General features: G+C 40.6%; 1 protein-coding gene across 1 annotated transcript in view; it reads left to right on the top strand.

Annotated features, from left to right (window-relative positions):
• LOC140245508 (cell division cycle protein 27 homolog) overlaps positions 1-23,156 on the top strand; it is a 32,434-nt gene extending 9,278 nt beyond the window's left edge. The window contains exons 4-20 of the mRNA XM_072325076.1: positions 2,957-3,082; positions 6,197-6,294; positions 6,885-7,048; positions 7,519-7,730; positions 8,224-8,326; positions 10,541-10,659; positions 11,505-11,586; positions 11,997-12,231; positions 12,800-12,972; positions 13,912-14,064; positions 14,787-14,867; positions 15,384-15,511; positions 18,168-18,285; positions 18,998-19,126; positions 20,476-20,550; positions 20,970-21,144; positions 21,971-23,156. Of these exons, the coding sequence (XP_072181177.1) occupies positions 2,957-3,082; positions 6,197-6,294; positions 6,885-7,048; positions 7,519-7,730; positions 8,224-8,326; positions 10,541-10,659; positions 11,505-11,586; positions 11,997-12,231; positions 12,800-12,972; positions 13,912-14,064; positions 14,787-14,867; positions 15,384-15,511; positions 18,168-18,285; positions 18,998-19,126; positions 20,476-20,550; positions 20,970-21,144; positions 21,971-22,074 (2,275 nt within the window). The 3' untranslated portion in view covers positions 22,075-23,156. The remainder of the gene's footprint in view (positions 1-2,956; positions 3,083-6,196; positions 6,295-6,884; positions 7,049-7,518; positions 7,731-8,223; positions 8,327-10,540; positions 10,660-11,504; positions 11,587-11,996; positions 12,232-12,799; positions 12,973-13,911; positions 14,065-14,786; positions 14,868-15,383; positions 15,512-18,167; positions 18,286-18,997; positions 19,127-20,475; positions 20,551-20,969; positions 21,145-21,970) is intronic.
• Positions 23,157-23,623: the final 467 nt, after the last annotated feature.

Below are 23,623 nucleotides of genomic sequence, written 5' to 3'. Positions count from 1 at the left end.
CCTATTTAGCCTTTGCAAAGTTTGTACAAGCAGCTCTCCTTGTGCCTCTAAGCATTGTTATGTATGGAAAAAGAATTCTCACATGTTGAAGAGCATAAGGGCTTTTTACACTTGTGTTTCTTAACCCCGGACTTTCTCTGACCCAGGACTTTCGTTAGTCCCGTACCAATTTTTTCAGCTTTTTACACTCGCCAATTAGTCCCGTACTATCTCTTGTCCGGGGCTAAGGAGAAAACTGACCTTTTCACACTCGTATTTCTTAGCCCCGGACTTTCCAAACCACATGAATATTCATAATTACGCTGTGTACTGTACACGTACACGCACGCACCGGCAGCACTTGATTACCTCGTTTCTGATTGGTCAGTGAGGGTCGGACTTCGCCTCCGTCGCTTAGCCCAGGATTATTTTTATACCCCCGCCAAACGAAGTTTGAAGGGGGTATATAGGAATCAGCGGACGGTCGGTCGGGCGGTCGGTCGGTCGGTCGGTCCATTGCAAATCTTGCGTCGCGAACTACTTCCTCAGTTTTCAACCGATTCCCATAAAACTTGGCACAGATGTGTGCCTTGGGTTGTAGATGTGCAAGACGTATTTTTTGACAGTACCCAAAAGTACGTTGCCATGGTAACGGCATTTTATGGGCAAAAATGGGTACAAATCTTGCGTCGCGAACTCCTCCCACAGTTTTTGATCAATTTTTATGAAATTAGGTACAGATGTTCATCTGAATATGTTAATGTGCAAGACACATATTTCCGCAGTGGCAAAAAGTGCGTTGCCATGGTAACGGCATGTTATTGGTAAAATATAGGGCAAAATGCTTCGTGGCAAAACTGCTTCATCAGTGTTCTTCCAATTCTCATGGAATTCATATTGAATGTTTGTCTTAGGATGTAGGTCAGCATGACACATTTCTTGACAGTGACAAAAAGTATGTTGCCATGGTAACAGCTCACATATTATGAGCCAAAATGATGGAAAATTTTGTGTTGCAAACTACTTCCTCAGTTTTTGCCCAATTTCCATGAAACTTGGTACAGATGTGTGCCTTTGGTTGTAGATGTGCAAGACGCATTTTTCGACAGTACCCGAAAGTACGTTGCCATGGTAACGGCATATTAATGGCAGAAGATCAAGGAAAGATCTTGCGGATTTAACTACTTCCTCAGTTTTTTGACCAAAGCTTATGAAATGTTGTTTTGACCAAAGCTTATGAAATGTTGTTTAGCAGGGGTATAACCAGTCGCTGTAGCGACATTTCTAGTTTCGTTCTGTTTACACTCACTTGCTTGGCACCGCAATTGCGGTGCTAACCCCTGCTATTTTGCAGGGCCAGATAGTACCGTACTATCGGTGGGGCTAGCCCACTTTGGCAAAAACGAGTGTAAACAGAAAGTGGGCTAAGGATAGTCCCGTACCAACGGTGGGGCTAAGGCCCCCCCTTAGCCCCACCGTTGGTCCGGGGCTAAGCAAAAATTTACAAGTGTAAAAAGCCCTTCAGTGTAGTTACCACAATGATCATCTTCAAAAAAATAAAAGTTTGGCGGATAGACCGTGCTTTTTAAAGCTCATGCTGCAGAGGTGGGTGGAATGGATATACCTTGGTACATCCAATTAACAACCTTTCAAGGCTTTTTGAAATAGTGTAACCAAGTAGTAATACATTGTATGACTGCATGCAGGATGTGTTTCTTTATTTGCTTGTTTTCTAGTACTATTTGTGATGTAGCTCTGCTATAAGCTCCCATCACTAGATTTTCAAGGATTTTGCATTGTGTTGATGCAATGGGACCCAAAAAAAAAGAAGGTTAATTTTAGGAAAGCAATTTTATCCATGATATCGAAGAGACAAGCCAGCTAATTTAAGACATTGTACTGTGGGGGTTTACTTATGAACTTCTCCACCAAGTTAGTGGGACTAAGCCGATTTAGATTGGCAAATGCCCAAGACTGTGGAGAGTGCTTGATGATGACTATGTACAAGACTTTATAAACACACTCATGAAAGAAAATTCTAAACATTGCATACATGATGTTTTGTTGTCACTCCTATACCCCGTTTATACTGCCAGCGGGTTTCAGAGCCTCCTCGAGGAGGTTCGAAAGCCCACTCTGAAAAAGCAGCCTCTTGTCTGTTTATACTGCTCGCCAAAAGCAGACCCTAGCAGGCCCTAGCAGGCCCAACCTTCTCCTCTCCTCTGATTTATGGCGCAGGCTTTTGAGTGACAGTGTGCAAGTTGAAAGGCTTTCTGCAGCAGGGATTGGTCGAGATGGCTGTGTTGTTTATGTAAGCAGGTGATGACCTTCAGCAATTATCTCCGGGTCGGCCAAAAAGCGGCTTCTCGAACCCCCTTTGCGTTTATACTGCAGTCGAACCTCCTCGAGCCTGCTATAGCAGGTTCTGAAACCTCCCCCCATAGGAGGTTTCAGAACCCGACCCGACCCGACCCGATCGGATCGCCTTTTCTGAATTCTGTCTGTTTATACTGTGCTGAAAGCCTGCTCGAAGCGGCTACAGGGAGTTTCAGAACCCCCCTTTTCCTTAGTATAAATGGGGTATTAGACTCTAACACTCTTGTCTTAGATAAGTCAGTACTTATATTTGAGACAGTACTAGTGCAGGTGTTACTTGGAGACAGGAAGGCTGTGATCCCATGAACACTGTTGACATACAGAGAACAGTGATATCTCTAAGGATGGATGCTAAGGGTGCAAAGATACTGATTTGTTGGATAGCAGCCCTGGGGAAGTCATGTTGGGCCTACCAAGAAGATTGGGTGGTGTCATAGAGTGGCCTCTTGCTGACTTTGCGACCAAACAATCCTTACTTCACTAGTGTGAAGTGGGCTAGGGTGATTTAACATGACCATTTGAGAAGAAGAAAAACGGTAGAGTTCAAAGGTCAAGACTGAGCATTGACTCATTTATCCATCATTTTTCCCATTGTTGCCAGGCTGGCAGATTGCGAGACAGCTCTGACGGGATCGTCCATTCTCAAACCTCATTCGTGTGAAGACATCGTCAGCGACTTCAAGGAGTCGGCACCCTTCGCCTTATCAGTACTCGGCAAAGTATGCAGGTAAAGCTCTAGCTCGTGCTGCACATTCATCCTGTACACTTCATCTGTATGCATGCTTTTTCGGAAACGTTAATCATTACTATTAGAGGTGGGCTATAGAGGGTCAATTTTTGGTCACATTTTCAGAACATGCTCATCACACCTTAGTTTGATGACTTTGTGCCTACCGACACCATTTTTGGAAAAAAAGAACGAAAAAAATGCGAAATCCAGGGTGCCCCAGCCGAAATCGTTAAAAATCCAAGATGGCCGCCGTTTCGGCTTAAAAAAGACATTTTTTGCTATAACTCGGCTATTTTTTGGTCAATTGTGATGGTTTTGGTGTCTAACCTTATGTTTTAGGGGTCAAGGAAGTGGATTATAATAATAATTTTAGTGTAAAACCAGATCTTCCACGTGATACTAACCTTTTTCCCATATTTAAGGTTAGATTTCCTTGTCCTTTACTCCTACCCCAACCGACATTTTTTGCACTTTTTTCTGTATTTTTTTCAAGTCGTGTTGACTACCATACTCTTAATATTGAGTTCTAGCTATCAATCTGGTGTTTTCTACCAATAATACAGCATGAAATATACAAATAACTTACGTTATACGTGTGTGTCATGCAGGTACCGGTATGTGGCTGGTGCATTCAGGATGCATGGTCACTGTGAAGCCAGTGGCTATACTTTATCACTGCTTTATTAACATTTGGTCATTAGACGTGTAGTCATACACTGTATTGTACAGTTCTACTGTAACTTTCAGTCACAGAGAGTGAGATGATGACTCTACCATTAAGATGCTATAGATGTGAGGAACATACATTGTACATAGGTTTGTTTGTCATAGAACTGGTTGGATTTAATCACTCAAATACTATCAAATTTCCCATGAAACGTGAGGACTCTTGCTTTATAAAAGTACAGCAATATACCATACATGGTAGGGAAAAGCAGCCATGAGAAATAAGGGACCAAGTGGTGATGGGGAAACACAAAAACTAGGCTAAAAGATGAAAAAATGACTGAGTTATGGTAAAAAATGTGTTTTCTAGGCAAGACGGCAGATACAATGTACATCATCCAGTCAAGTACCTTTGTGCAGGACAATTGGCATATATATAGAAGGCTTATTCAAGTCATTTAACAAAATTGTACACCTACAGTAGAATTGTACACTTTGACTATTGTTAAAGTCTAATGACCAAATGTCAATGGGCACTATAAAGCAGATACAGTATATAGCACTGGCTGCACAGTTACCATGCATCCTGAATGTACTAGCTACATACCAGTATCTGCATGACACATACACATATAACGTAAGTTATTTGTATATTTCTTGTTGTATCGTTGGTAGAAAATACCAGATCGATAGCTAGAACTTGTTATTAAGAGTATGGTAGATAACATGACTTTAAAAAAATAAGAAAAAAGTGCAAAAATGGCGGGTGGGGTAGGGTTAAAGGATAAGGAAAATTTAACCCTAAATATGGGAAAAAGGTTAGTATCATGTGGAAGATGTGGTTTTACACTAAAATCACTATTATATTCCATTTCCCTGACCCCTAAAACATGGGGTTAGACACCAAAACCATCACAATTGACCAAAAAATAGCTGAGTTATAGCCAAAACTGTCTTTTTAAAGCCGAAACGGCGGCCATCTTGGATTTTTAACGATTTCGGCCAGGGCACCCTGGATTTCGCATTTTTTTCGTTCTTTTTTTCAAAAATGGTGTCAGTAGGCACAAAGTCATCAAACTAAGGTGTGATGAGCATGTTCTGAAAATATCACCCTCTATAGCCCACCTCTATTACTATCAATTTTTTGTCTCTTTTTTTTTTGTTGCTGTTATGATGATGTGCAAATAAATTACATAATAAGTGCTTCTTTGTGCTCTGTGATGACCTGAGCTGGTTTTGACATGAAGTACAAGTTTCAGTCAAACTGGTATGAAATGCTTTCATACTACACTAGTTTGTGTATGTGACTTTACTTTACCCACTTGGCAGTTATGTCTAATAAGACCAGCATGTGTAGAGATTTGTATAAGTCCATTGTAATGAATTCTGATCATCTAGATACCACTAAATGTCAGGTACATTTGAAATATAAATGTTTCAAAATATTACTCTTGCAATACTTATAAATATTTATAGTCAAGTTGATGCAGCATATACACTGTATTGTTCTCTATTTTTCGCCCCCTAGAATAGATAGGTGGTGGCTTGACCTTTTTTTTTTTTTTGATAAGAGCCTCAATTGGGCTACCCAGAGATAAACTGGAATCAGAGAAGACTTGGGTATATTAGATATGCCTTTGAGGAGATTGATGGCTAAATCTGTGCATGATCTACAATATACTTGCTGCAGATGGATGACCTTGAATGTAATAGAATTGAATGCCAAAAAAAAAAAAAAAAAATGTTAAGCTTTTAGTTTTGAAATGGATTGTATCAGCAATGGAGAATGTAGAACATGCTTGCGTCCGGTAGCCATGATTCAGTGGGACCTGTTGTTTTATGACGTCTTGGTAATGTGACCTCGTAGGTCAGTCTGCTTATGTGACTTTGGCCGTGTCTATGCTTCCCTTTTTCAGGCCAAAATCAGCGTTTTGAAACATGATTAGTGCAAAACGCCGTTGCGTTCATGCTCACGTCGATAGAAACGCTGATTCAAAACGCCGATCCAAAACGCACAAAAAGGTGCGTTTACGATTGGCGTTTCTGACTAATCACGTTTGACGGGGAAGCATAAAAGCAACAGCATTTCTAAACGCGTTTAGAGTGACGTCATCTAAACGCCTTTCCGGTGCACGTGAAAAAGCGCGCGCCGCCCGGCCAGCCAGCTACCCTGGCCTGTGCAGTTTTCCCATGTACTGTGCATACGCATGTCTTTCCCAGCTGCTCTCCCAGGCCAGGCCACCGATCGCAGCACGCGCCCCAATTTGACCTGCCTCTGCTGAGGTCAGCGAAGCAAACGCAAACGCTCTTTCCAAGGCCCGAAGAAAGTGAGCATAAACAGTGCTCCCGTGAACGGCGTTTTGAATCAGCGTTGCCTTCGCAAATTGAGCATAAACACACCCTTTGTCCAACTCTCTCTCTTGTTTTCTCTTTTCTCTCTGACAGTAACACTGAAAGGTTATCTAGAGCAGCGGAGGCCCACAAGCTAGCATTGAAGCACAACCCCTTCCTATGGTCATCATTTGAGGCTCTGTGTGACCTGGGTATGTACTGTCCTTTAACACACTTATAACTCATTCCTGTGGATATGCTCATCTGGTCTTTCAGAAACTTGTGATTTGGTGAAGAGCATCATTTGCTTGCAATATGTGCCATCAGTAAAATGGTGCTTGACAGAACGTAGCTTAAAATGGCATGCCTTCTCGTGAAGTAAATGTGTCTTCCCATTTTTTTTTTTTTTTTTGTTCAGTTCAATGTAATAAGAATTGAACCTTTACAATTACATCAAAGAATCCTCATGAAATTGAGAGACTCTGATATCATTTGTTCTTGAGTTTGGACAGAAAACGGGCTCATTTCAGTTTCAAACTGCCAACTTACGAGGCAAGCAAGTGATCATACTTGAAACAAATCATTTCAGTCTTAGATGCCTCTGTGTAGAAGTGCATTATCGCAGCTATGTGCAAAAACTAAACAGATTTATAGTAAATGGCACTACAAATGTTATCATATTTTTTCAACCGTCACATGCAGTCATTGAAAAATGTGGTAAGAAAGTCTTAAACAGTACTCTAATGTGGATTTTTTGTTTCTTTGTTTGTTGTGGTGACCTTACCTTTATGTGCCTCAACAGGCGAAAAAGTGGAACCAGAGAAGATCTTCCACCTGGCCTCGACGCCAACTAACACGTCAGTGAGCCAGCAGGAGTCCTATCCCATCCTAGATACAGAGAACATGGGCACCGGGCACCTCAACACAGCACCTGATGTCACCCCTATACAGGCAGAGACACCTCAGGTGCTCATTTGTCAGCAGTAACCAGATTACAATTGTGTAAAGCTTGTGAGGGGAATTCACTGCAAAAAGAAAGATTCTTTTTGGAGGGAGGGGGATGTTTGTGTGTGTGTGATTGCATGAATGCTTTTGTATCAATACTGAAATACTCTTGAAATCAGGCAAAATCAATGACACTCTAAAGGATTGAATGTCCATATAAAGACACTCTCTGTGATGCTGGTAAAATATTCCTTGTGGAGTGCAAGCATCAAATTCTTGGTCAATGTCTTCAGTTCGTGTAGAGGTCGTATTTAATGCTCAGAGAGCGATATATAGTTGTAGATTCAGAGAAATATCAGTTTTCCTTCAGCTTGGTGGAGGTGCGAAGGGTATCAGTATGAATAACTGAAGAACAGGTTAAAAAAAATGTGAGGTAGAGGTGATTTCGTGATGTATATTTGTATATCTAATGTGAACCTATCCATCCCCAGGACCAACTGATCACGCAGCTGTCTGGTATAAGACCCCTCCCGCTGACCACGCCCGACTTTGGGGGCGACCTGGGCAGCACCCCGGACTCGGTGATGAGCCCCTTCACGGTGCCGGCTGCACCCCTGTCTTCCAGGCAATCCCAAGCCCAGTCACGGGTCAGCAGACTTCACCTCAACTCAACCTCTTCACCTTACAGCCCACTCTCGCCGAGGTAGGTCATCAGCTTCCATCCCGTAATTTCCTCTCTGTAAAGGTTAAATCTCCATGACCTGCACTTTGACAATTTTCTGTCCTTCCCCTTCTCAACCCTATCCCTCCCCACCCCACCCCCCCCCAAAAAAAACAACAACACACAAATAAAGACCTAAAAAAGCAAAGATTCAGTGCTCATAGATGAATACCTCTATTGATACGATATCCTTGAAATGTGACTCCTGAAGTCTTGAACAAGTTTAACATTTGTTCCACAAAGTGATGCATTGAAGTGTTACTGACATACTCTATTTCATTTTAATATCACTCTTCAATGTCAGATTTCTTCAGGTTCTGACTTATGAATGTGGCTTTCAGAAATTATTTCCATGGAGCATTTGCATGGAACTGAGTCTAACCCTAATATATAATATCTTTGCGGCATGGAAGCAAAAAGAGTTTGGCATTTACTCAGTATTTTCACCATTTCTTGCCTTTTGCATTTTATGCAGCTTTGGGATACTACCACTAGACACACCGAGTCCTACGCAGGGGAGTACACCATCATTTGCTGGAGAGAACACCTTATCAGATCCTAAAGCTCCTATGAGAAGAGTGAGTATACGCTCGGCAGATCATGATCTTCTGTTGATTTACAGATGTAATGCAAGGTAGTATCACTTTCCACTTCTCCCAGCCTGCTACAATATTGATATTTCATACGATATCCATTATCCAGTGAGAATCAGTATCAAAATTTCTACATAAATATTACCCTTGTCACCATTCTGTCATATCATAAACTTTTGAGATAGTGGTACCCCAGTAGCCTCAGCAAGGATTTATGTGATATACTCGTGTACATTTATGGAAGAGCAGACAAGAAAGACGTGGCTCATGTGATGTATTGGATAGGAGTGAAGATTAATCAAAACTACCACATAGGGCTTTTCAGTATTCATTAAGGGTGAAGTTTTACGTAATCTAGACAGTGTGGGTGGTACTTTCTTGAACAGGGTGAAGCAGGAGTTATATACATGAGCAATGCACCACAGTTTGCATTCTAACCCCCATCAGGAGGTCTCAAGGGCGATATAGAAGTCACTTCTGCAACTTGCATACTCCTCATACACTGGGCACTGTGGCATTGTGGATAAAGCTCTTGACTTTCAAGAGGAGGTCCCAAGTTTGAATCTCATCATGTGCCTATGTTCCTTGGATGAGATGCATTTACCCACCAGTCCCTCTGCATATAAATGGGTACCTGGCAGCACTGGGATGATAACTGTGGCAGGGCCAGGCTTGGCAGACATCAGTTGAGCAAATTTAACCCTAACTTACCTGGGCTATTTAGCGAGCTTGAATTCCTGAGGGGGGGCCATTATGGCCCCCCCTTCAGATCTCGGCCGTTGATTGCGCGATCGCCGCAAAATTTTGCATGAACATAAAGCCGGATGTAATCTACAAGACTGTTAAGTTAAATTTTCAAAACATTTGCATTTTCTATTTTAAATCAATTAATTATGCAAATATATGCAAAAAAACTCATTTTCGTCTGTAATTGGCTTATAAAAGCTTATGGAATGCCGATTTTTGGTGTAAATATTCCTATTAGTGACATTCCGAACAATTGTGCATAAAAAAAATTTCAGTATCAAAATTAATTTATGTTTTTTATTGTTTTAACAATTCTTTATGTATTTCTGTTTTTTCGAACTTTTGTTTTTGTTGTTTTTTCAGCAGAATTTGTCACACACATTTTTTGAAGCATAATTATACTAAAATAAATTGATTTCAGCCATTAGAATTAAAAATATGAATCTTTATATGAATTAATTGAAAAAACACAATTTGTATTGACTTTGTACACAAAATCACGTTTTTGAGCAATTTTGGGTTTGACGAAAGTTTTTTGAAGGGGCGTGGCTTCGAAATGGTATGCCCGCGCGCGACAAATTTGGTCTCAAAAGTTGCGCGAGACTTGGAATTTTTTTTTTTTTTTTTGCGCGCCGGAATGGTCGCGGAATTCATTGAGGGGGGGGGGGGAGGGGGCATTATGGCCTCATTTTCCTGACTCTCAGGCAATGTAGGAGAGCTGCCAGGTCTCCCTGTTTCTGCAGGAGTCTTCCTGGAAAGAAAAAAAGGAAAGACATTTCTCTCAACTTATAGACAAAGGAATTCAGAGCCTCTGTGATCTGTGAATTACTTTTGCCCAGTGAGATGCATGTATCATACCCTGTGGAATCTCCCAGATTGAGATGTGTGAATATTGGCAGCCCTTTATCTAGTAATGTATAACTGTTCCACATTATGGTCATAAAGCTACCATAGTAATAGTGAGAAAGTGCACCACCACATACACATTGTTTTGAGACAGTTAGCTGGATGCAGCCAAATCTACTGGAGATGAGGCATCCAAACACAATGGTTTGATTCAGGATGTCTGGCTAAAATCCAAAATATCCCCCCCCCCCAAAAAAAAAAAATAAATAAATAAATAAAAAAAAAAAAAATAAAATAAATGAATAAATAAAAAAAAAAATAAATAATCTGAACAGTCCTAGACTTTGGAATTTGGATGGGAGTTAGTTAATATTCCTTAATTTTTTTGTCAGCTCTTAATGTTTGCACATTTATAAGGTATTTTGGTTACAGATCATTTGACAAGATCTCCCCTTTTACTTGGTTCAGCTGTTTACAGCTCTGTCATGGTTTGAGACCATGTCTTGTCTGACATATTGTGCAGAACTCCATCATTCCGTTCTCTTGTTTTTCCTGTCTTGTCCATATTTTAATGTTGTTGTTGTCGATATCTTTGTTTCTGAAAAGGGCGTGGCAAGAAGAGGTCCCCAGAGCACCAAGCCGCCTGTATTCAGCCAATCAGGAAACAGTAGTAATACCAAAGACCCCGCCCTCATGTCGATACAGCAGAGCCCTGTCCCGTCTGGGTGAGTCCAGTTCCTTAGACTTGTGGAGGAAACAAAGTGTTGATACATCTCTCAATATCTAGTTTCTTGTGGTTGGAGGTAAAATAATCAAATTTTTTAGACTAATCGCTCCCAAAACATCCTCAAAGACCCAATTTATTACAGGTATTCTCAAATGTATCCAAGCCGGGCCAGCTTTCCCATGCCAATGTATCTCCATGCTACTTGGTCTTTAAAAAATAAGCAAAACATGCTCAGCCATGTCACTGCCATTTGCTACTGTGCAACTTAAGATGTCAATAGTAGTTAACAGTATTGAAGTCCAGAGAGGTTAGTGTAAAAGTGGAAATTTTTACACATTTTGCGCAACAGGAAACATATGCAAAGCTCATAATTTTTTTGTTTGTTGTGTGTAATATTATTTTATATATTTGATCGCATGGTAGGGGACATGTTCCCTCTTACAATAGTATATGCTGCCAAAGCCGTCACTACTAACTGCTGTGGCAGCAGTGAGCTGTTTTAAGTGCTTTTTCAATTGTCTTGACTGTCCACAAAATTTAAAATGTGAAATTCGCCTTACCCGGCTAAGCACAAAATATTGCGTGTATGAAAATTTGGGCTTTTACAGCAACAGAGTGTGTAATCTGGCATTAGTCTATGGACTCCTTTCTGATGCATGAGCCTTGTGTTGCATAAACAGATATTTACTCAGTCCTTACATGATTGTTGTTTTGATATTAACATTGTAACAGATGTCAAGTACATAGACCTTTGCACTCCTCTGTTCACTCTGTGAATGTGTTGGCAGCTGAACTTGTGCAGGAAAATTGATGTTGTTGCATCGTTTATGGTTCTCTCACCAGCGCCCCAGTTCAACTCCTCTTTCCTTCGGCCCATGGGGTGCGGAGGAGCTCCAGGCTATACAGCAATGCTAACTCTGTGAAAGTGAGTACATCATGCCAACTGTAAACTAAACACCCTTCCATCCTACTGACCGAAGTTGACCTTTTATTATAACGAACATGGTTATAAGAAAATTCTGGTTACAATGAAGTAAAAATTCAGGCTGCAACATTATCTGCTTTATGTCTTTTATTGTTTATGTGTTCGGTTTTAACGAGATTTCAATATAACAAAAGAAAAATGCCAGTCTTGAGGACTTCGTTATAACAGGAGTCCGTTGCGATTGTAGCAGTTGTACTTGATGAAATCTAGGGTCACAATTGATTTTGTATCAGTATCAAAGCTGCAGTTGATATCAACTCAACGTGAATGTCAGGTAATCATTGATGATTTCCACCACTTGCACCAATGAAGTTATAAATTTTAAACCATGTTGAAATCTTATCCATCAGGAAAATACCAGTGCCACCACCAAGACGACCTCAAATCGAACCAAGACAGGCGTCTCCAAAGTGCAGAAGGGCAAGGCGCGGGCACGAACAACCAGGAGCTCGACAATCACCAAGCCCCCAGACTCAGACGACATCACCAAGATGGACAACCAGAAATCGAACGAGCTGAACAAGGCCAACAGCGCCGCTGCCAATTTGCAGCTGCAGATAGCGGATCTACAGAAATCCTCAGCAGGTATGTACATTTGATATGAAAGAAAAATCATATCGAGTGGCAATTGTCCCAGTCATCTTGCGATTTCTTTATGACCAAGTTTATTTGATGGGCTGCAAAAAGAAAATGGTGCATATTTCAAGTTACATCTTGTGCATATCCTTGTCTTTGTGTCAACATAATTTGTGCATTTCGTTTTCTGCAAGAAAATGCTCTTAAAGTCGGGTGCAGATTTCTCTGAATGGATTGATAGATGGTTCTTAAAACTTTCTCTCATACATGTTGAAAGTAAACTGGCTGCATTCTGTTCTTTATGCTGCATGAGCACCATTTTGCTGTGCTTTTATCAACTTACCCTTGATATAATTGATCTTCCAATACTATATTCTATCCAACTAATAATGCTATTGTCATCAATCTTCTTTCGTGTGATAGCAGTGATTGTTATGAAAATCCACATTGATTGCTATTCCACATTTTGGATTATAATCTCTGTGGTCAGAAATTGTTGTGTAATTCAGTTTTAGATGTCAGTGCGAGATGAGAATGTCACATTATTACCAAAGTTATAATTGTCTTATCCCTACAGAGGGCCTCCTTCGTCTCCTACGCGACATTGGGAAGGCGTACCTTGCCCTGAGTCGCTACGACCTCAAGAAGGCCATTGACCTCTTCAAAGCCCTGCCTCCCCAGCATTATAACACTGCCTGGGTGCTGTGCCAGGTCGGCAAAGCCTTCTTTGAGTTGGCCCAGTACCACAAGGTGTGTAGACAGATTTGATGTTTCCATAGTAAGAGCAGTGTATGACTTCTAGCGTTAAATTACCTCTTCCTGTGTAGGATTAGTAGCTGTTCATTCTGTTACAGTCACGTGACATTAGAACAATGCTGAATAAGAAAACTCTGTTTTGTTATTGTTGCAGAAGCAAATTAAAGAGAGGAAAGGGATTCTTATTCAAGAATCCAAGAGTATCCTCCTTCTGTCCTTTCTCATATCACTGTAAAAGAGTTTTTCACAGGAGAGAAATGCATTCCTTTCTTTTCATCTCTGTTCTGTTTGTTCCATACTGTCTAATCTTTTCTATTTCTGTTTCTCTCTCATTACTCTACGCCAATTTGCCAGTCATAGAAGTTAAGTATCACTTTAGATGTGTATTGAGTCATCTTCATGCCGGTTTTAGATGTTTTAGGTGATGAAAAGATGGATGAAAATATTTCATCTATACTATCCATACTGTGTTCCATGCTGTACTCCTTTCAGTCCTTGATGTACATGTACACACCAGCATCTTATTCAAAACTGTACCTTAAAGCCTTGTAGGTGTAAGACTTTATAAAGTCATCACGACCGTCATGTTTAGAAGGATATATTAAACACTTTAACCCGTTGAGGATGGACTGATTTTGCTATGACACACATTTCCCACACACACCTGCCCGAGTATTCTCGGGACTCGTCTTCAACGGGTTAAACATTAAATTGTATGTCGGTTTTTGAGGGTTGCAGAACATAATGGGAGGATTCTTTTTTGTAGAGGTGGGGGTATATCTCAAGCATATTTTACCTTATTTGTTGTAATTCTTTTCGATGTTAAGAACAAAATGACTATTTGCGAATGCATGTACCACGTTCATCAGAGGATGTAAAGGAGTCATCTTTGTGTTTCTTCCTTTGCGCATGAAAAATGTGCACAATGTAAAGGCGGAGACGATATTTGCCGAAGTGCGTCGATTAGAGCCCCACCATCTGGGCAGCATGGAGATCTACTCCACCGCTCTGTGGCACCTACAGAAGGAGACAGCACTGTCGGCCCTGGCCCAGGAACTGACCGACTTCAACCCAGAGTCTTCCCAGGTACCTAACAGGGCCAACCTACCACCAGGGTGCTTTAAATCGACTTATTCACTTGCTGTGAGAAAACTATAAGCTGTCGGGCATAAATCATGACTGTGTACTTGCTTGTTTAAGTTGAGCCACCTTTCCCCACATACCCTTTTGGTCAAACGGAAGAGACAGCTTTTGCAGTGCTCTTATGGTGATGATAATTACTAATGTAAGTAAGGGAAATTTCATGTTGCCATGTACATTTTTTGCACACCATGTACAAGTGGATGGAAATACACAGGCATAAATATTTTGTTCACTTCATTAACACTCTGTGCATCATTGTGTGCTGGATTTGCACTTCAACTGCAGGACATTATGCGTATGCAAATCTTTATGTTTTTACTGCAGCTAGTCAAGACGTGTGGGTAATCTTTTTTTTCTTCAAAATTTGGGTATTAATTTGTTTGTATTTTGCTGAAACCATACTGTGGTTTTCTACAAGATTTATGAGTAATAGCAGTGAAAAAAAAAAATCTTATTTAGTAGACTGCCAGGAGAAAGAGGAAACAAAAAGAAGTTACACAGAAAGAGCATTTATTGCTCTAACTTAGGCAGAAACCATTGCAAGGTGTGCAGGAATTAAAAAAAAAAAAACCCAACAAAACAAAGATCTGTAGCAGTGGTTGTATGAGTAGATTGGCCTCTCAGCACAGTATTGCTTAGAAATGTCATCACTGTCCATTCCCCAGGCCTGGTGTGCTGCAGGAAACTGCTTCAGCTTGCAGAAGGAACACGAGACTGCCATCAAGTTTTTCCAGAGAGCAATACAGGTAACCTGCGACCTTTAGGGCTGTAGATGTGATCCGGGTTCAGTCTCCTTTCATTACTATTTCATATGTTAAGTCATTCTTGAATTCCTCTAGATCACAGTGCAATATTTATCGATGTTCAACTTGAATGAGCAGAATCAAAGCAAACAAGCAGAATAGCATGTAGGATTCATTAAATGTGAAACATGAAATAGAACATGAGAAACAAAAGTTGCACATGTTATCGTAAAAAAAAAAGTGACATTAGTTGCTGTCACATATGTGTATAAGATTGACTTGCACAGAAACCATCAGTACAATCTAAACTTTGTACTTCATTGCTACGCTGAAAAAAGAAATTCTGTGTTCAATATTGATGAAAGTTCGTGTTGAAAATGAATGAGAATGAAAGACAGTTTAGGTTGTCGACATGTAAGATTGTCCTGCAAACAAAAAACAATAACAACAACAAAAAACAGATGACGGTGAACTGGCGAAATCTGTGACGATTTTGTGTTGTAAATGTCTTGTCGTCAGGTCAACCCCAAATTTGCCTATGCATACACGTTACTAGGCCACGAGTATGTGGCGACAGAGGAGTTGGACAGGGCGATGGCGTGCTTCAGGAATGCAATCAGGATCAGCCCAAGGCATTACAATGCATGGTGAGTTTCTTTCGTTTTTTTCAGAGCCATTTCATGTCCTCGCAAAGTCTAAAAGTATCATCACGGTTATTTGTGAAAGAATTTTCCACAGGAAGCCTCGATGCTGAATTGAGCAGTTGTTTAAAGACTTATGAGCAGTTGAAAGCTAATTAAATTGGAACAATACTGAAAATGCCGACTTTTTTTGCATTTGCCATATATTTAGTGAGTCTGATTTTTTCGCAAATTCAGACTTCCCGGATATTTTTGTGAGTGCTTAAATTCACAGTTATATTGTACAGCAGTGGACGGAGAAATTGGTCTCAATCACTCATTTTCAGGAAGAAGTGCACATATATATTCACACAATAGGCATGCCTACTAAATTGTATTTTCATGCACTTCGTACATATATCATGTACTGCGTGTCAGTACAAGTATGGTGCATGTCACATTCATGTCGAGATCAGAGTTGGTATTTTCATGTGTTGTTACATTTGCAAATACAGTAGTGCTCGACTTGTAATCTTGTAAAATTAAAACCCTGCTAAGTATATGGCATGTCTAGTATATCGTGTTCGAGTACTAAATACTGTGCAGCTTTCTCGCTGTTTCCTGTATTTGAAAATGACAAAGTGCAGTTCAGATACCCATTCGTAGTAAATTGAAAGCTGCCAAGTCTCCCTGATTCTGCAGGAAACTTACCAGAAAAGCTGGAGATTTTTGTCATGCCCTGACAATAGAACACAGAAGCCTCTCTGATTTGGGTACTATTTCCTGATCATGCGCCCAGAAATCTCCCTAATTTTCCCTGTGGGGAATGTTGGCAGCTCTGACCTCATTGATACTTTGAGCTTCAAAGATAATCCATTTCTCAAATGAACAGAAATTCCTTCCCTTATGCCTCACTTGCATGACACAAACCTAATGCAACTCGGTGACATCCAAAATTGTAATGAAATAATCCTGTCTTACATGAGATATAGACGTCATACGTATGGAGCAATCCTAATATCCAAGCATCTCTGTGTTAACACTGTCTTATGTGTCTTGTGAATGAGGAAAATAAATGAAAAATTGTATTGATGCAATGCAGCTAGCAGCAAAACACATAGCAGCCTGTGTCAATTCTATGTGCAGCAGAGGTCTAAAGTATAAGTGTGTGCAAAGGTGGCAGTAGTGTGGGACAGACAAATTAATTTTTTTGAGTCGATTTCAAGGCTACAAGTCAGCAATTTAGAGCAACTTGAGTCAACCCCCCCCCCCCCCTCCCCAAACAAAGACAAAGCATCATGTGATTGGGTTCGTTTACATACTGTGATATTTTAGTTTTTATTGTGACGAGACTTGAAACCAAAACTTTGCGGCAATCCCATGATTACACACACAGTCTTCAAACTATGCAGGAGAGATTTCACCTGCTGAATCTCATTAAGAGTCAGTTCAGCTTCTTTTCTAAAATAAAGTAAGAGACAGAATTTTTTCTGTAAATTTTGATACAAATTTGAAGTGAATTCTGAAAACATTGCATAAAACTGACTAGGGAAACCAACAGCATACCATGATCACACATCGATCTTAACTTTAAAGGGCCCCTGAAATCCAAATGCTTGTTGATTTGTGTTGATTTATGATACCCTCAACATCACTTTTGCGGTGAAATGAATATCTAGAAACATTCCATATATTTTTAACAATTTTTTCTTCTATTTTTCTTCAGATTACTTGGGAATGCCCACAAGAAATCCTTCCAAACCAATATTCCTCAGATGACCTCATCTGTCAATCATTGCTAAAGTAGTGAAATGTTTAACAAAAGACATTGGAATGCACCTTCCCCTCGACTCGGCATAATTTGCATGTTCCCTCGCCATGTCTTTTGTTAGTCACATTAATACCACAGAAATATGCAAGTTATGCTGAACCAAGGGTCGAGGAATGATTGACAGATGAGGTCATCTGAGGAATATTGGTTTGGAAGGATTTCTTGTGGGCGTTCCTAAGTAATCTGAAGAAAAATAGAAGAAACAATTGTTAAAAATATATGGAATGTTTCTAGATATTCTTTTCACCACAAAAGTGATGTTGAGGGTATCATAAATCAACACAAATCAACATGCATTTGGATTTCAGGGGCCCTTTAAAGTTCGACTTCAATTCTTCACGAAACACCCCCTGATCATTGTGCGTGGTTATGACTTTGCAATGAGTCAGCGTGTACAATTGTAGATTCTAACACGTTTGCAATTTTGTTGTTACTAAATTTGCAAGGATTTGAGAACTGACAATGGTTCTTTGCACTAGGCGACTCACATGATGTGGCCATGTAGAATGCGCCATATTGTGTATTAACACAGTCGTGATCATACAGATTCCCAGCTCCAGAGGATGTGGGAGACCAAGGAATGCCTGGGCCGAATGTATCAAGCCTGACATGAAAATATGCAACCTGACCCGCATTGACCCACTAAGCAGAGTTTGCATGAAGAGCAAGTGTTAGGCATTCTAGCTGCCTACTTTATACCCCAGAACCTGGGGCCTCAGTAACAGAAAGCTGAAATCAGGTTAAGTTAAGTCAAGGATAGGATAGGATCTAGTACTTAATTGTTAGACTACATTGGTCATGATAACTAACACTGATGTTGTGTGTTGATGCCTCTCTATGACTGCATCCCAGGTACGGGACTGGTATGATCTACTACAAGCAGGAGAAGTTTGCCCTGGCTGAGATGCACTACAGCAAAGCCCTGGCGATCAACCCACAGAGCTCGGTACTACTTGTTCACATCAGCGTGGTGAGTGACAAGCCCACTTCACACTTAAAACAAAAAACAAAAACAAAAACCCAACAACAACAACAAAAACACTACCCTCCAAACACAGACCAGGTGCATGGCTATTAAGAAAGTGTGCAATAATATCATGGACATTTGGTATCTTCTATTTACCCACGAGTCAAATATGAAATGGGACGGGAGGGGGGCAGTATGTTTGTGCTATAATTAAACAAGATTTGCAATGATTTTGGCCATGAAACACTCAGGAGGAAAAGATTAATGGCTGAAAAATCCAAATGAACTTTAAAATTTAGACTCCATATGCTAAGTAGTACCTGAATGGTTTGTTAACATGTATTTGTCTTGCATCATGCACTGACTGGTTTTTGTAGTCACCACAAGAAAGAAAAGAGTACCATTCCTGACTTTGATATGGCTCAACCTTAATGTCTTGCCTCTCCTTACCTACTGTGGCTATTGTCCCTCCCCATCCTAATCCCTTCCCCAACCCTCATCCTCTTCCTACCCCCCATCCTGACCCTCGTCCTCCCCTACTCCAAACTGCTGACCGTGATCCTCCCCTTACCCTTGACTCATCTTCCCCCTTCCTCGACAACCATCTTTCATCCTCCCCTTACCACTTCCCCCTATCCTCATCTTCCTTACACCTCCTCTGACGCCCACCCATGAACCATGTCCTCTACCTACTCTGACCCCTGACCCTATCCAGGTCCAGCATGCCATGCACAAATCTGAGCAGGCGCTAGCGACGCTGGCTAAGGCCATCAGACTGGATGCCAGCAATCCCCTCTGCAGATTCCATCGGGCCTCAATACTGTTTGCTACCGAGAAATACCAGGTATGCTGTCAATATTTGTCAGAGTGGTTGGTAGGATCTTAATCTTTAATTTCCTTCTTTTTTTTTTGGGGGGGGGGGGGTCATTTTTTTTTCAAGTAGATTGATTGATGTACCCTTTCTTATTTCAAATTAATTTTGTCAGTTAAACTTTGATGAGAGAGATAAAGGTGACAGCATAAGGAAAAAAACAACAATAAAGAAACAAGTTTGAACAATAAAAAAAAAGATTGTAAATGTCTGGTTTGTTGAGTTGTCAGAATTTCAATGATTCAGTTAACTGTCAAGTCAGTCTTAGTGCTTTGAAGAAAGAAAATGTGGGGAAAAAACATCACATTCATGGTCGAAGGTTAAACATGTTGGTGTGGCCTTGCTGTCATGTCTTTATGACCAATTATGGTGCAAACAATGATTAGTCAATGCAAGCATCATAAGTGTGATGAAGTTGAAACCACCTAGAGTCTTGTAAGCACTGGCCACAACTTTATTGTGAGGGAATCTCTGGACATCATCTCATCACCTTGCTAACGTTGGTGGCACGACATTTGCTCCTGCAACAATTGCTCTGATCTTATCTTCTCCATGAACTTAGGGTTAGGTTAAAGGGAACGTAAACCCCAAGAACAATGTGGATTGAGTGAAAGCAGTAATATTAGTAGAACACATCGGTGAAAGTTTGAGGAAAATCTGGCAATCAATGCAAAAGTTATGAATTTTTAAAGTTTTGGTGTTGGAACTGCTGGGAAAGGAGACTACTAGAGGTTATGACGTATGAGTGGACTACAATATAAAGAAAATATAAAGGGAAATCAGTAAAAATTCATTTTTCATGAAAATTATACATTCCCTCAACTTGATACTGACATATGTGAGGGGTAGCACTTATTCCCCCTGCTTTCTGAAAGTGGTTACTCAAGAGCTCTTTCATTTTGGTAGAAAGAGGAATTTTTGTGCAATTCCTTTTATATTTTCTTTATATTGTTGTCCTCTAATACGTCATAACCTCTAGTAGTCTCCTCATCCAGTTGTTCCAACACCAAAACGTTAAAAATTCGTAACTTTTGCCTCGATAGTCCGATTTTTCTCAAATTTTCACTGATGTGTTCTACTAATGCTAATGCTTTTACTCAATCCACGTTGCTCTTTGGGTTTGCCTTCCCTTTAAGGTTGTGATAGTGTTTTAGGTTTAGTTTGAGTTTGATGGTAGGATTAAGGTTAGGATTAGGGTTTTATTTGTGGGCAGAATTTATGTTCTGCTTAGCATGCAAATATTTCATGGGAGCAATTGTCGCCGGAGAAAATTTCATGGAAACGCTAACATCAACTGCTGTTTTTCTCTGCCATTCCTCCAGGATGCCTTGAAAGAGCTTGAGGAGTTGAAGCAGATGACACCGTCAGAATCCCTCGTCTACTTCCTTATAGGAAAGGTGAGCAGTTTGCTTTGTGAATATCGAATATTGATGTATATCTCTTTTTGGTGTGCATGTGTGTGTGTGTGTGAGTGAGTTTGTTTCTGTAATAAAAATTGGTGTGGTAGTAACTAACATTATTACATCATGTTATGTGCCGGTCCATCTGGCTGTGCATTGCCATGCCTTGCTCAATTGATGCTGCACTGCAGTTGAGTTGCGCTAGTTTTTATTGACATCCTTCTAATAGATTTTAAAATGTTATTAGTTTCAGGGCATGATTAGAGAAGAACTGAAACTACAGGACATGCACATGGGAATGGAAAGCTTACAAATCACTTGAGACACCCACTCCCCAGCTTCAGAAGATAGGATTCTAGTACCTTTGCTATGTTAGACTTGATTGCAACATATCTTTCCCCCCCCCCCCATCCAAGGTGTACAAGAAGTTGGGCCAGACCCACCAGGCACTGGCCAACTTCTCATGGGCCCTGGACCTGGACCCCAAGGGGGCCAACAGTCAGATCAAGGAGGCCCTGGACAAACACTACCTGCCTGAGGATGATGAGCCAGCAGTGACTGCATTGGCTCAGGTGGACTCAACCAGTCAAGGTGAGAACTGGCAGTGAGGATGATGGTGGGGATGATGGTGATGATGACGATGTTGATGTTGATGATGATGATGATGACAGTGATGGTGATGATGATGACAGTGATGAAGATGACGATAGTGATGGTGATGATGATGATGATGACAGTGATGGTGATGATGATGATGACAGTGATGAAGATGACGATAGTGATGGTGATGATGATGACAGTGATGACGATGACGATGATGATATAGACAGTTATTGTGATGGTGATTATGGTGTTGATGATGGTAATGTTAATGATGATAGATGTTATGGGTGTGGTGATGATGGTGATGACAAATGATGATGTTGCTTATAACTGAAATGATGATGGTGATCAGATGTTATGGGTGTAGTGATGATGGTCATGATAAATGTTATGGATATGATGGGTGATGATGATGGAAGACAGATATTAGAATGGTAGTGGTGATGAAGTTAATCATAATGCTAGTGATAATGTTGATGGTGATGATGATAGTTGTGATAATGATGATTAGCAATAGAGGAATATTGTGGTAGTGATGTTGGTGACTAGTGATCTTGATGGTAATGATGTTAAAGTGGTGTTGGTAGTAGGGCTGGCAATGATGATGATTATGGTTGTGGTAATTATAATTAGCCTAATGTTGATCGAGATTAAAGAAGTCCGGATAAGACAGGGCTGATTAATCGAAGTCGGAATATATATGAAAGAAATTGTTTTGTTTGTTGTTGGCGGATGCCTGGATGCTTAGAAGAGAATCTCTTGTATCTTCCTAACCCCATCGTCCATCCGTTGTTGGCTCTTCCCATTTACCCAGGCCCTGCGGATGATTCCGACATGCCAGGTGATGTGTCCAGGGACAGTCTTCTGGAGGGAGAGGACATGCAGCTGCAAGCTAACGAGAGTGATGAGAGCTTATGATCCCCGCCCAGCGCATTTTCTTATAGCATGGGACTATTGTGAGCTAAAGTAATTACCGACAAAGTGGCCTGCGCAGATCTTCAGTGAGATTGGACTGTGATGGCTGTTGTTGCTTCTGCGTATGGGAAAACTAACTCTGAGTGGTTTTCCAACGTAGTATTCTCTATGTGGGACTGTTACAAAATCTCATTGACGTCATTAGAGTTTTAACCAGTAATTCCCACCAAGAAGTGATCATGGAAACCAACTATCCTTGTAGTGATATCTATAGAAGAAGAAAATATGACATTTCTTTTTAATGTGATGAGAAAGAAATAACATGCTCTACCTTGTAAGCCAATGTTTCAACCAGGTCTTGATGTAGACTATACTGCAGAATGAATAACTTTACTTACTAAAGTCAGGTCCATCGTTATTTTGTCAGCTGAAAGACTTTGCCAAATGAAGATTGTTTTGTGCTTTGGACATGAGGGGCAAGGATGTCTCAGCTTTAGGTCCTCATTCATTCATGCTATGTGTTGGTCCACTTTCAATTCATGTGTCTGTGGTGTGTGTGTGTGTCTTCGTGCATTTATTGACCCTTTGCGTGCCATGGTGGCACGCCCGACTCGGTCGACGGCTTGCCCACTTCGTATATTTTGTTCAAATGCACAGCCATGCACAATTCCATCAATAAATTGCACTATGCCACAGTACATTGACAGCGTCGCAGTTGTAGCTTTGTTGTTAGATTTTCATCAGAACAAAGCTTACAATTTTCTCTGCTTTTTTTCTGTACTGCATTTTAGCATAAATGCTTCTATAAAAAGTTGCATGGCTTGAAAAAAACAAACAAACAACCCAAAACAACATCAACACCCAGAATGTTTTGCAAAAGTGCTCATGCATCAAGGTCTTAGAATAATGTGACACACTGGGGGTTTACACTGTGGCACTAAAAAAAAGAGTTTTATTATGCCATGCAAAAGGAACTGCAGTAGATAAAAACGGCATTGCCACCGCCGCAACACACCTACCCAGCAGGGGCCTTACTTTGTTGTAGGAATCCAATACACTATGAGTCAGTTACCTATTATGCATAATGTGGCTTTCACAATGGGTTGGGGGGTGGGGGTGGGGGTGGGGTGGGGGTCATTGGGGAGTGGGGAGAAGGATGGTTGCATTATGTGAATGTAATGCTGCTCGGTCTCCCCGACTCTGCTCAAGACTCCCTAAAAAACAGAACTTCCTCTTTATGCCCTGGCAGTAAACTACAAAAACCCCCTGCATTCAGGCTTTATTATTGCGTGCCTGTTGAGTTGCACGTTTATGCAAGTATCTTCCTGATTTGCTATTTGGAATCTTACCTGATATTGCTGTGGGAACGTTGATAGCCCTGTGAATGTAACAGTTATGCCCAATAAGATTAGCTATATTAGATATCATGTTCTTAACATGGCCTTTTAAGTGTAAACTCCAAAGCCTTACAAATCATGTGCAACTCGCTTAGTGTGCTAAGCCAAACCTATTGAAACATCTCTCAAAAGTTTGAGCTTGTACAGGTGTTGCT

This window comes from Diadema setosum, chromosome 22 (assembly GCF_964275005.1).
Source record: "Diadema setosum chromosome 22, eeDiaSeto1, whole genome shotgun sequence".
In the NCBI taxonomy this organism is placed as follows: Eukaryota; Metazoa; Echinodermata; class Echinoidea; order Diadematoida; family Diadematidae; genus Diadema; species Diadema setosum.
The sequence above is the reverse complement of the archived record's forward strand: the minus strand, read 5'-3'. Positions and strand labels throughout refer to the sequence as shown.